The 13,651-nt window shown below is 40.2% G+C and overlaps 1 protein-coding gene across 2 annotated transcripts in view; it reads right to left on the bottom strand.

The window, feature by feature from the left end:
• Positions 1-13,651, bottom strand: part of dlgap5 (discs, large (Drosophila) homolog-associated protein 5) — a 66,567-nt gene that overhangs the window by 31,230 nt on the left and 21,686 nt on the right. The window contains exons 9-14 of one of the 2 annotated variants that reach the window (XM_069910116.1): positions 11,389-11,477; positions 10,386-10,546; positions 8,365-8,454; positions 7,756-7,954; positions 7,081-7,276; positions 5,883-5,925 (exon numbers count right to left, since the gene is read on the bottom strand). In XM_069910116.1, coding sequence (XP_069766217.1) covers positions 5,883-5,925; positions 7,081-7,276; positions 7,756-7,954; positions 8,365-8,454; positions 10,386-10,546; positions 11,389-11,477 — 778 coding nt within the window. Of the gene's footprint in view, positions 1-5,882; positions 5,926-7,080; positions 7,289-7,755; positions 7,955-8,364; positions 8,455-10,385; positions 10,547-11,388; positions 11,478-13,651 lie in introns of both variants that reach the window. The other variant, XM_069910115.1, reaches the window with a different exon arrangement.

Below are 13,651 nucleotides of genomic sequence, written 5' to 3'. Positions count from 1 at the left end.
AGTGTTGAACTAACTGCTACACTAACTGGGTCTCTATTGCTGTAATAGTGTTGAACTAACTGCTACACTAACTGGGTTTCTAGTGCTGTAATAGCGTTGTATAAACTGCTACACTAACTGGGTCTCTAGTGCTGTAATAGTGTTGAACTAACTGCTACACTAACTGGGTCTCTAGTGCTGTAATAGTGTTGAACTAACTGCTACACTAACTGGGTCTCTATTGCTGTAATAGTGTTGAACTAACTGCTACACTAACTGGGTCTCTAGTGCTGTAATAGTGTTGAACTAACTGCTACACTAACTGGGTCTCTAGTGCTGTAATAGTGTTGAACTAACTGCTGCACTAACTGGGTCTCTATTGCTGTAATAGTGTTGAACTAACTGCTACACTAACTGGGTCTCTATTGCTGTAATAGTGTTGAACTAACTGCTACACTAACTGGGTCTCTAGTGCTGTAATAGTGTTGAACTAACTGCTACACTAACTGGGTCTCTAGTGCTGTAATAGTGTTGAACTAACTGCTACACTAACTGGGTCTCTAGTGCTGTAATAGTGTTGAACTAACTGCTACACTAACTGGGTCTCTAGTGCTGTAATAGTGGTGAACTAACTGCTACACTAACTGGGTCTCTAGTGCTGTAATAGTGTTGAACTAACTGCTGCACTAACTGGGTCTCTAGTGCTGTAATAGTGTTGAACTAACTGCTACACTAACTGGGTTTCTAGTGCTGTAATAGTGTTGAACTAACTGCTACACTAACTGGGTTTCTAGTGCTGTAATAGTGTTGAACTAACTGCTACACTAACTGGGTCTCTAGTGCTGTAATAGTGTTGTATAAACTGCTACACTAACTGGGTCTCTAGTGCTGTAATAGTGTTGAACTAACTGCTACACTAACTGGGTTTCTAGTGCTGTAATAGTGTTGAACTAACTGCTACACTAACTGGGTCTCTAGTGCTGTAATAGTGTTGTATAAACTGCTACACTAACTGGGTCTCTAGTGCTGTAATAGTGTTGAACTAACTGCTACACTAACTGGGTCTCTAGTGCTGTAATAGTGTTGAACTAACTGCTACACTAACTGGGTTTCTAGTGCTGTAATAGTGTTGAACTAACTGCTACACTAACTGGGTCTCTAGTGCTGTAATAGTGTTGTATAAACTGCTACACTAACTGGGTCTCTAGTGCTGTAATAGCGTTGAACTAACTGCTACACTAACTGGGTTTCTAGTGCTGTAATAGTGTTGAACTAACTGCTACACTAACTGGGTCTCTAGTGCTGTAATAGTGTTGTATAAACTGCTACACTAACTGGGTCTCTAGTGCTGTAATAGTGTTGAACTAACTGCTACACTAACTGGGTCTCTAGTGCTGTAATAGTGTTGTATAAACTGCTACACTAACTGGGTCTCTAGTGCTGTAATAGCGTTGAACTAACTGCTACACTAAATGGGTTTCTAGTGCTGTAATAGTGTTGAACTAACTGCTACACTAACTGGGTTTCTAGTGCTGTAATAGTGTTGAACTAACTGCTACACTAACTGGGTCTCTAGTGCTGTAATAGTGTTGAACTAACTGCTACACTAACTGGGTTTCTAGTGCTGTAATAGTGTTGAACTAACTGCTACACTAACTGGGTTTCTAGTGCTGTAATAGCAATGGGCTAACTGCTACACTAACTGGGTTTCTAGTGCTGTAATAGTGTTGAACTAACTGCTACACTAACTGGGTCTCTAGTGCTGTAATAGTGTTGAACTAACTGCTACACTAACTGAGTCTCTAGTGTTGTAATAGTGTTGTATAAACTGCTGCACTAACTGGGTTTCTAGTGCTGTAATAGCAATGGGCTAACTGCTACACTAACTGGGTTTCTAGTGCTGTAATAGTGTTGAACTAACTGCTACACTAACTGGGTCTCTAGTGCTGTAATAGTGTTGAACTAACTGCTACACTAACTGGGTTTCTAGTGCTGCAATAGTGTTGAACTAACTGCTACACTAACTGGGTTTCTAGTGCTGTAATAGCAATGGGCTAACTGCTTCACTAACTGGGTTTCTAGTGCTGTAATAGTGTTGAACTAACTGCTACACTAACTGGGTCTCTAATGCTGTAATAGTGTTGAACTAACTGCTACACTAAATGGGTTTCTAGTGCTGTAATAGCAATGGGCTAACTGCTACACTAACTGGGTTTCTAGTGCTGTAATAGTGTTGAACTAACTGCTACACTAACTGGGTCTCTATTGCTGTAATAGTGTTGAACTAACTGCTACACTAACTGAGTCTCTAGTGTTGTAATAGTGTTGTATAAACTGCTGCACTAACTGGGTCTCTATTGCTGTAATAGTGTTGAACTAACTGCTACACTAACTGAGTCTCTAGTGTTGTAATAGTGTTGTATAAACTGCTGCACTAACTGGGTTTCTAGTGCTGTAATAGTGTTGAACTAACTGCTACACTAACTGGGTTTCTAGTGCTGTAATAGTGTTGAACTAACTGCTGCACTAACTGGGTCTCTAGTGCTGTAATAGTGTTGAACTAACTGCTACACTAACTGAGTCTCTAGTGTTGTAATAGTGTTGTATAAACTGCTGCACTAACTGGGTTTCTAGTGCTGTAATAGTGTTGAACTAACTGCTACACTAACTGGGTCTCTATTGCTGTAATAGTGTTGAACTAACTGCTACACTAACTGGGTCTCTATTGCTGTAATAGTGTTGAACTAACTGCTACACTAACTGGGTCTCTAGTGCTGTAATAGCGTTGAACTAACTGCTACACTAACTGGGTCTCTATTGCTGTAATAGTGTTGAACTAACTGCTACACTAACTGGGTCTCTATTGCTGTAATAGCGTTGAACTAACTGCTACACTAACTGGGTCTCTATTGCTGTAATAGTGTTGAACTAACTGCTACACTAACTGGGTCTCTATTGCAGTAATAGTGTTGAACTAACTGCTACACTAACTGGGTCTCTATTGCTGTAATAGTGTTGAACTAACTGCTACACTAACTGGGTTTCTAGTGCTGTAATAGCGTTGTATAAACTGCTACACTAACTGGGTCTCTAGTGCTGTAATAGTGTTGAACTAACTGCTACACTAACTGGGTCTCTAGTGCTGTAATAGTGTTGAACTAACTGCTACACTAACTGGGTCTCTAGTGCTGTAATAGTGTTGAACTAACTGCTACACTAACTGGGTCTCTAGTGCTGTAATAGTGTTGAACTAACTGCTACACTAACTGGGTCTCTAGTGCTGTAATAGTGTTGAACTAACTGCTACACTAACTGGGTCTCTATTGCTGTAATAGTGTTGAACTAACTGCTACACTAACTGGGTCTCTAGTGCTGTAATAGTGTTGAACTAACTGCTACACTAACTGGGTCTCTAGTGCTGTAATAGTGTTGAACTAACTGCTGCACTAACTGGGTCTCTATTGCTGTAATAGTGTTGAACTAACTGCTACACTAACTGGGTCTCTATTGCTGTAATAGTGTTGAACTAACTGCTACACTAACTGGGTCTCTAGTGCTGTAATAGTGTTGAACTAACTGCTACACTAACTGGGTCTCTAGTGCTGTAATAGTGTTGAACTAACTGCTACACTAACTGGGTCTCTAGTGCTGTAATAGTGTTGAACTAACTGCTACACTAACTGGGTCTCTAGTGCTGTAATAGTGGTGAACTAACTGCTACACTAACTGGGTCTCTAGTGCTGTAATAGTGTTGAACTAACTGCTGCACTAACTGGGTCTCTAGTGCTGTAATAGTGTTGAACTAACTGCTACACTAACTGGGTTTCTAGTGCTGTAATAGTGTTGAACTAACTGCTACACTAACTGGGTTTCTAGTGCTGTAATAGTGTTGAACTAACTGCTACACTAACTGGGTCTCTAGTGCTGTAATAGTGTTGTATAAACTGCTACACTAACTGGGTCTCTAGTGCTGTAATAGTGTTGAACTAACTGCTACACTAACTGGGTTTCTAGTGCTGTAATAGTGTTGAACTAACTGCTACACTAACTGGGTTTCTAGTGCTGTAATAGTGTTGAACTAACTGCTACACTAACTGGGTCTCTAGTGCTGTAATAGTGTTGAACTAACTGCTACACTAACTGGGTTTCTAGTGCTGTAATAGTGGTGAACTAACTGCTACACTAACTGGGTTTCTAGTGGTGTAATAGTGTTGAACTAACTGCTACACTAACTGGGTCTCTAGTGCTGTAATAGTGTTGAACTAACTGCTACACTAACTGGGTCTCTATTGCTGTAATAGTGTTGAACTAACTGCTACACTAACTGGGTCTCTAGTGCTGTAATAGTGTTGTATAAACTGCTACACTAACTGGGTCTCTAGTGCTGTAATAGTGTTGAACTAACTGCTACACTAACTGGGTTTCTAGTGCTGTAATAGTGTTGAACTAACTGCTACACTAACTGGGTCTCTAGTGCTGTAATAGTGTTGTATAAACTGCTACACTAACTGGGTTTCTAGTGCTGTAATAGTGTTGAACTAACTGCTACACTAACTGGGTCTCTAGTGCTGTAATAGTGTTGAACTAACTGCTACACTAACTGGGTTTCTAGTGCTGTAATAGTGGTGAACTAACTGCTACACTAACTGGGTTTCTAGTGGTGTAATAGTGTTGAACTAACTGCTACACTAACTGGGTCTCTAGTGCTGTAATAGTGTTGAACTAACTGCTACACTAACTGGGTCTCTATTGCTGTAATAGTGTTGAACTAACTGCTACACTAACTGGGTCTCTAGTGCTGTAATAGTGTTGAACTAACTGCTACACTAACTGGGTCTCTATTGCTGTAATAGCGTTGAACTAACTGCTACACTAACTGGGTTTCTAGTGCTGTAATAGTGTTGAACTAACTGCTACATTAACTGGGTCTCTAGTGCTGTAATAGTGTTGTATAAACTGCTACACTAACTGGGTCTCTAGTGCTGTAATAGTGTTGAACTAACTGCTACACTAACTGGGTCTCTATTGCTGTAATAGTGTTGAACTAACTGCTACACTAACTGGGTCTCTAGTGCTGTAATAGTGTTGAACTAACTGCTACACTAACTGGGTCTCTATTGCTGTAATAGCGTTGAACTAACTGCTACACTAACTGGGTTTCTAGTGCTGTAATAGTGTTGAACTAACTGCTACACTAACTGGGTCTCTAGTGCTGTAATAGTGTTGTATAAACTGCTACACTAACTGGGTCTCTAGTGCTGTAATAGTGTTGAACTAACTGCTACACTAACTGGGTCTCTATTGCTGTAATAGTGTTGAACTAACTGCTACACTAACTGGGTTTCTAGTGCTGTAATAGTGGTGAACTAACTGCTACACTAACTGGGTTTCTAGTGCTGTAATAGTGGTGAACTAACTGCTACACTAACTGGGTTTCTAGTGCTGTAATAGTGTTGAACTAACTGCTACACTAACTGGGTCTCTAGTGTTGTAATAGTGTTGTATAAACTGCTGCACTAACTGGGTCTCTCGTGCTGTAATAGCATTGAACTAACTGCTACACTAACTGGGTCTCTAGTGCTGTAATCGAAATGGGTTATCTGCTACATAATCGTCCAGTGAACAGCTCTAAATTATGCTAGTGGTCAAATTCTGTGTTGGATATGCTCTCAAAAAAGATTGTTGCCTCAGTCAAAGAATTGTCTTCATTTTTGTACAAACTTTAAATAAGAAAAGCAGGTTGCTTTGTTTAATTTTAGATTCCTAGGTTGACAATGCCATTCAAGTCTGGGACAAACTGAAGGGACAGATGCTTACCGACTTGAGAGTATCATGTGAGAATAATCAACACCAATTAATTAAAATAAGGCTAAAGAGATCAAGGTCATTAAATATAATCTTACCTGTTCTATCCCCCCTCTTGAACAAGCACTTTGCAGTTCATCACTAAGTAAAAGAAATGGTCATTAGAAAATCTGAAGGAGTCATGGATACAAGCTCTGAATTGCAAGCCAAGTAGTTTTACTCAAACTAATTTCACATTCTAATTTACATCACTAGAAGACTCTTATCGACATTTCACTTTATACATCTTGCATTTATCTGCACAATGTTCTAAATAATTAAGATATATAAATATTACAAAAGGAACGACGCAGATTTGAATATGGTAGTGGCTGTAAGGAATTTGTACATTCTCCCTGTAAAGATGCCTAACCAAAATTTCAAAAACAGGCAACCTCCAAAAACTGGCACGTTTTTGTTAGGTGACATTACACACAAGTATTGTTAATTTTAATAAATTCTCCATTTTCAGAGGGAGACCCCCCACCTTCGGTGGCCTCAAGCACCCAGTGGGAGAAGCAGGCAGTGGCTGGCTCAATGTGAAAACAATGGCAGTCTTCCTTAACCATAATTCCCCCAGGGAACTGGAACTGCACTGGCAGCTGTAGTTATAGGTAATGAAGATGGCCATTGCTCCCACATCAAACCCATAAACTCCAGGCTAGGCAGCACTGCACTCCTGCTGCAGTGTCAGGAATTAGATGGGTACAGGCAACAGATAGCACTACAAGGGTGTGCCCAAGGGCCGGCCCAACGAGCCGGTGGAGCACCTGAAAACCACTGCCCCAATGGTCCGCTCCTCCAGCAGAGCCTTTGGCCCCAACGTTGCTATTTCAAGTTGCATACACCTAATCCACAAACATCTTTTCTTGCTTCCACTGAATTCTAGTTTGCTACTTTTTGTCTGCCATTGAGGCCATGTAACTCAAGACCATTGTTGTCACCTAGGGTCAGCTGTCAGTAAATGCATTTTCAATGGAGAATTGTTACACCAGTTTCCCCGTAACACAAAATTAAAATCCATGTTATCAATTTATGAAATCTTAGCACTATTCTAACAAAGAGTGTTGAGTGTGAAGGAGGGAAGGTTAAATTTGTTGAGTAGGTTTTCATAGTCGGAACAACATTGTGGGCCAAAGGGTCTAACTGACAGGACCAAGTATACTGATATTATGGCCGTTAACAATACTTATTCTACAGTAGAAATAAACCAACATCAAGATGTCTGCATTTTAAAATAAATTTAGACAGACTCACCTCTCTCTAGCCACAAAATTCGAGGTGGTCATTGCAAGCAATTCCATATTTGCCCTGGTATCAGAGCTGACACAAGTCTGTTGGCTTGGAATGTCTGTCACACAGTGTTCAGGAGGAGTAGGAGTAGTTGAAGAACATCCATTTGATCTGCATTGTTCTTTGGATCTTTGCCTTGATGCCCAGCTCTTTGTACAAGCTTTGGGAGTCACTGGATCAAGTTAGAATTTCAAACTTCATTTATCAAACAACCATCTTTCTAAACCTTGCTGTACATGCACTACTTAGCAGCCCACTGAAACAGAGCACAGCCTCATCTATTATTGGCAAAAAGGCAACAGAATTGCAATATTTTTCTTCAATGCATCGCACGTAATGTGAATTTCATGGAATTTCCCCATCTCTCACACTTGGAACTCCCGAGCTAATACAGCGTCAACATCATTGAACCTTCACTTACGCTGGGAATTCCGTCACATCATTTGAGTGAGGAGGTTAAACTTGTCAAAATGGAGAAAGGCAAGACTCAAAACAGGCATTGCTGTCTTGCTATACATTTACAGTTTGTCAATTTGATATGCCCACGTGGCTCCAACTGCAACCTTGCAAAACCAACATTTAAGGCTCAAGATAAAGGGATCACAGATGAGATGAAGATCGAGACATTTAAACCCTTACCAGGAAAGGTTTTCGCAGGACTCTCTACTCTGAAGAATCCCGCATCAAACACAATGAGATCACTTTTAGATTCTGTGTGGCTGGAACCTGCCATTTCCCGTTTCATTTTGGCTTTCAGAGCTGCCTTGACCTCTGCAAAACGGCTCTTTGATGCAACGTTGACTTTTCCAACCTCTGCTTTTATGTTGGCAGCTTTTTTCTAAGTGAGAAACATTAGCAAACACAGAACGTGTCATAACCCAAATTCAGAAAGTCTCATTTTTGAAAGAGATGACACAGGCGGGGAATGAAGGGATTGTGGAGAAAAAGGCAAGTCGGTGGGGATGAGCCCATCATCAGATCAGCCGCGATCACATTGAATGGAGGAGCAGGCTCGATGGGCCGAATGCCTGCTCCTATTTCTTACTACTTTTATTCATGCGCCTTAGTCCAACAATAAAGATCCTGGTCAGAACCAGAGCAGATAACACACGACTGGCAGTTGTATTAACATGAACAGTATTAATCTTTTAAACTGACCACCATGCACTAACAATTTTACATGTCTAAATAAACTGCACTGAATTACCAAGTGGGCAACTGTGCAAGATTACATTTTATATCTTTTACCTTGACTGTTCTTTTGGGCAATGATGGCTCCTCCCAGTTATTCTCTTGAATCATCTTCAATCGTTCAAACTTTTTCTTCACATCTTCAACCTGGGGAGAAGTAACAGAAAGTTCCATACAATTAATTAAATTATTAAATCTCTCTCCACACATACATATATTCAGACATACAGCCAGAAACAGGCCATTTTGGCCCACGCCGACCAGTTAACCTACACCTTGGTGGGAGGAAACTGGAGCCCCTGGGTCAACTCATGCAGACAGAGAGAGAACGACAAACTCCTTAGACAGCGTGGGATTCAAACTGTCCTGATTACTGGTGCTGTAAAAGCATTGTGCTAACTGCTATGCCAACCATGGCTGTTGGAGACAAAATATTGTGAAGCTTGGTTTGATTTGTAATTAAACTGCAAGGACACTGGGACAGTTTTGGCAATAAATCTCATTTTCAGTACTTTGATTTCACTTTATACCCATTGCATCTGTTTAAATAAGAAACCCTGTCTGATCATGATCAGCAAAAACTGGATAGTTTTGCCCATTTACAAGTACCTGGAACTAGTGTTAATATGAAACTACATGCTCTTACTCCATGACTGGTGCTAGTATAGCTTGCATTTCAGATTTATTGACATCACATACAACCCTGGGATTCTTTGTGTTTTTTTTTCTCCTGCAGAGGAGGCAGACTTATTGGTAGTGCGAAAACTAGACAGATAACAAATGTAAACAAACTGAGAATTAAAAAAGAAATCAATAAAGCGCACCAGTAAAGGTCCATAAATAAGTCCCGGATTGTGTTTGTTGTTGAGGAATCCGATGGGAATGGGGTAGTTGCTGTTCCTGAACCTGATGGCATTGAAAGTTTTCTAATGGCAGCAGCGAGAACAGAGTGTGCTGGGTAGTGTGGATTCTTGATGATTGCTGCTGTTCTTGGACGACAGCGATCCCCAGAAATGCTCTCGGTGGTGGGGAGGGCTTTGCTTGTGTGGTCCTGAGCTATGTCCACTACCTTTTGGAGGGTATTGGTGCTTCCATACCAGACGGCAATGCAGCCACCTCTGTAGGAATTTGCCAGGTTTCTGGTGTCATTTCAAACCTTTGCAAACTCCTGAGGAAGTGGAGGCGCTGATGCACTTTCTTCACGATACCATTATTGGTCCAGGAAAGATCCTCAGATAGTGACTCCCAAGAACTTAAAATTGCTCACCCTCTCCACCTCTGATCACTGGATCGTACACCTCTGGTTTTCCCTATCTGAAGTCAATAATCAGCTCCTTAGTTTTGGAAGCATTGAGTGCAAGGTGGTTGTTAGTGCACCATTCAGCCAAGTTTTCAACCTCCCTTCTACATGCTGATTCATTTTCTTTATTTGTACAACCCACTACTGTAGTATGGTTGGCAAATTTGTAGATGTTATTGTACCAAGTCACACAGTCATAGATGTAAAGTGAGGGAGTAGATCAGAACATCTTGCAACCCTGGCTTACTAAAGTCTCAGAGCAACCAAATGAAGTTATTAGAGGTTTTCCCATATTCCATTTTCTGCTATTGTTCCAGCGCTTCTTTCATGTTCCCATGACTTATTTTTTTTAATAAGAGAACCGATCAATTTCCCAAGAGTCTGCATCAGGAAACTGCTACCCATCAGAATGGTCCTTGGACAGAAGAATTTGGGAAGTCAGTTTCTATTTTTGCTCTTTTCTATTGAAAGCACTCAAGTGACTGTCAATGCCATTTCACTCGCCTTCTTCCTGACTGCAACCCCTTCTCAATGAATTTCCTTGCCATTCATCCCCATTTACAAGTCTGAATACAAACCAGTCTAATAATTACACATACCCCTATTAAGTCAATAACTTATGAGAGTTCAGAATAGGTGGATGGTATTAATTGACTTAAACAAACCATTGCATTCACCCGAAGAAATGAACAGAAAACATGCAGCAATCAGCTCTAATTTAATAGTCACTACTGGTTCAAAGTTTTGCTGAAATGCAAAAAAAACCTTCAGTTAATACCTGGAAGTAGACCATATCCCAAAATCCTTCGAGATCTGCACAGGTAACTTTCTTTTCACTGGTCTTAAATTCACAGTTGTCGACTAGACCCTGAAATTGCTTGAATCGCTCAGCCATTAGGAGGCGTGCCTGCCCCACCGCTGTACGAAGCAGGTCCTTGACTAAACAAAGCAAAGTGATAGTTTGATTTGAGCCGAAGCTGCAAGCAACTTATCCAATTTTAGAAATGTTGAATGAAGGCAAAGATGACACAAATTGAAATTCAATTACAATAAATTATACATTAGAGCAAAAGATCAAATAGAAATGCATGCTGACTGAGAAAAATATTGAAAATCTTCCATTTATGGGGAGAGCCAACAGATTACAATAGAATTCCAGAACAACAAACCTGATTTAGCCAACAGAAATATAAAGGATAGCAACTTCAGGGCTCAAAGTACCTAACAAGTTAATATTGTCTTGATTACCTCCTGAGGCAAACTGACAGTTCTAAAATGACAATTTATGCAAGGGACACTGTTGGAATAGAGGCTTCATTTGAATCAATCTGGGACCAGTTTCCTCGTGAATAACTGGTTTGTATGGATTCAACCACCCACCTAGATGAGTGAAAGTTAGCAGTAGCCAAGTTAACCTCCCGTCCTTTGGAAGTTCGAGGAAGACCACAAGGTCAGAGAATGTGCCAAGTTTACATGGACAGCGGATATCATGATGAATTAGGTAGCAACTCAATCAGCTGCTCATTCCACATGTTGGGCATTTGCTTATTTAGTAAACAATGCATTACATTAAAAATTCCATATTGCATGCTATATAAACTAATTTGAAATTTAATTTGGAACAGATCAAGACCAACAACAATTCCAGACCACTGCACCGCATTGCAGTGTTTTTTTTTTGGCAAAATTTAAATCAATTCTATCAAAATCTTTATTTGAAAAGGATTCAAGACTGAGGGAATTTGTTTTGAACATTGGTGTTAATTGACAGTCTGCCTTACCACCATCTGGGACGACTTCAGAATCTGCCCACTCCTCCCACTGCTGACAAAGCAGAATTAAATTTTCAGTCTCCGATGTGACGATCCCTCTGGAGGGAGAAATTAAGAATCATTTCACATTGAGGTTAGAATCATCTATCACCCACCCCATTTTTTTCCCCCCCACCCACCCCCCAATTTCACATTGAGGTTAGAATCATCTATCACCCACCCCATTTCTTCCCCCCCACCCAAACCCCCAATTTCACATTGAGGTTAGAATCATCTATCACCCACCCCATTTCTTCCCCCCCCATCCCCCAATTTCACATTGAGGTTAGAATCATCTATCACCCACCCCATTTCTTCCCCCCCCCCACAGACACTCAACTGAAATGTCTGGCTAATGTTTTAGCTGCAAACTAGATTAATATAGGAATAAAGATTAACAGTTTCCATATGTGTTGTTATTATGAACTATGTGTAAATAAGAACTATATTTTCCAGCATGCAATGCACGCGGCAGGGCAGAAACTGGAAGTGTTTTGGTCAGGAGGCTCAGGAATTGCAGCTGGATTGTCTGCGAAAACAGCTCGTTGAAAAATAGTCGAGTGAAAGTGCAAAACCAGGATTACAGAGGTCAGGAGAAAGATGGGAGTTGGACTTGGGTGGGATGATTTCAGAAAGAAGCTGGTCAAGATTGATGCAAGACATCAACTATAAATGCAAGATATGGATTAGTTCAGTATTAAAAAAAACAATTACAGAAATTGTAGATCAAAAGCAGAAATTTCAGGTTTCCAATGTGGGATTGAGACAGGAATTTAAAAAAAATGCTACGTGGTCATGCTTGAAGGCGAGGCCATTTTGGCAAGACATCACTGAAAAATTTACCAGGATAACAGGAGTGGCCTTCATGGGTGACCCAGAGATACATCTACGTGGTAATTTTATGAAAATAAGCAACAAATGGAATTAATATCAAATCTCATTTATAAAAATAGCACTGGCTATAGCAATACATTTTTTTTGCCATCACTTGGAAGTCCATCTCCCCTCTACTCATAGCAAAATGGACTGCAGAAAAAGAATACGACACTTTTATAAAGATCTGACAGCCATACCTGGACCATATAGGGGCCCAAATACAGTAATAAAAATGCAACATGGTTTCCCCAATTGTATTCTATAAACTTAAAAGATACCCAAGCTCGGACAATATGCGGATTTGTAAGTATGGAAGGGGGAGGGAGGGAGGGACTGTTATGTTTTTGTCTGTAAGAAAAAGTTAAAAATATTGCGATACTGATAATTTTATTTTGTATATTTTTAAAAAAATCAAAAATATTCAAAAAACTGCATTACATGAAGGAAACTAAAAAGGTTATGAACCAACGATTAAGAGGGCAGAAGGAGCAGGTCGAAATAACTGTCCAATGGCAGTTTCATTGGACGGGGTTCAATGAAAAATGAAACGATGGTGAATTGACTGAAGCAGATGGACTAGAAATACACTAAGAAAATCCAGCAGGTGCAAAGTCAGCATACGAAAATACAATCAGGAAGTTAAAAGAATTAATGAAAGCATCAGAAAATATCCGCAGAGAGAAAGGATAGATGAGAAAATGAAGATTAAAGCAATTACTGTAAGAGACAGAGTCAGATTCAGAAGCTCATCACCCACAACTTGGATGAGGCTGTTGTGCCTCTATTTCAGAACGTCTATTGGTAGATGATGTCAATCTGAAACAGAGTCAACGGGAGCACTTTAAATAAGAAGCTTGAAAGATCACAAAGTTGGCTTTCTCTGAAGTGGAACAAAGCCTTAGTTCGGGAAGAAACAAGCAGAAGGAGCCAGACTTTAGTCACTCCTGTGATGAGCTAGCCAACTCAAGTGACAGCCCTTCAATTACACGAAAGAAATCAGGAAGCCTATCAAATGTTTCACCTTCAAGTTCAAGTCAAAGTCCAGTAGCAATAGAAATATTGGGGTAACCAGGAACTGAATGTACTGGGATGCCCAGATACAGGACAAAGGAGGCAAAGCACAAGGCACACACCTGACACTGGTGCAGCTAAACTTTCTATCTACCTGACTTTTTAATTTCCCCAATTTTATTTATTGAAAGTCTATAACTTGCCAGGTTTTGATAGCTGTACAAAATGCTGAATGAATCTACCAAGAAAATCTTTGAGAATAGTAACAGGAATGTAGATACTTTTGTTTGGTATTGCATTTGTCTTTTTTCTGTAAGAACTACATTTCCAGGCACACAATCAGGAA

Source organism: Narcine bancroftii, chromosome 13, assembly GCF_036971445.1.
Source record: "Narcine bancroftii isolate sNarBan1 chromosome 13, sNarBan1.hap1, whole genome shotgun sequence".
Lineage (NCBI taxonomy): Eukaryota > Metazoa > Chordata > Chondrichthyes > Torpediniformes > Narcinidae > Narcine > Narcine bancroftii.
Note: the sequence above shows the minus strand (reverse complement) of the source record. Positions and strands in the feature narration are given on the sequence as shown.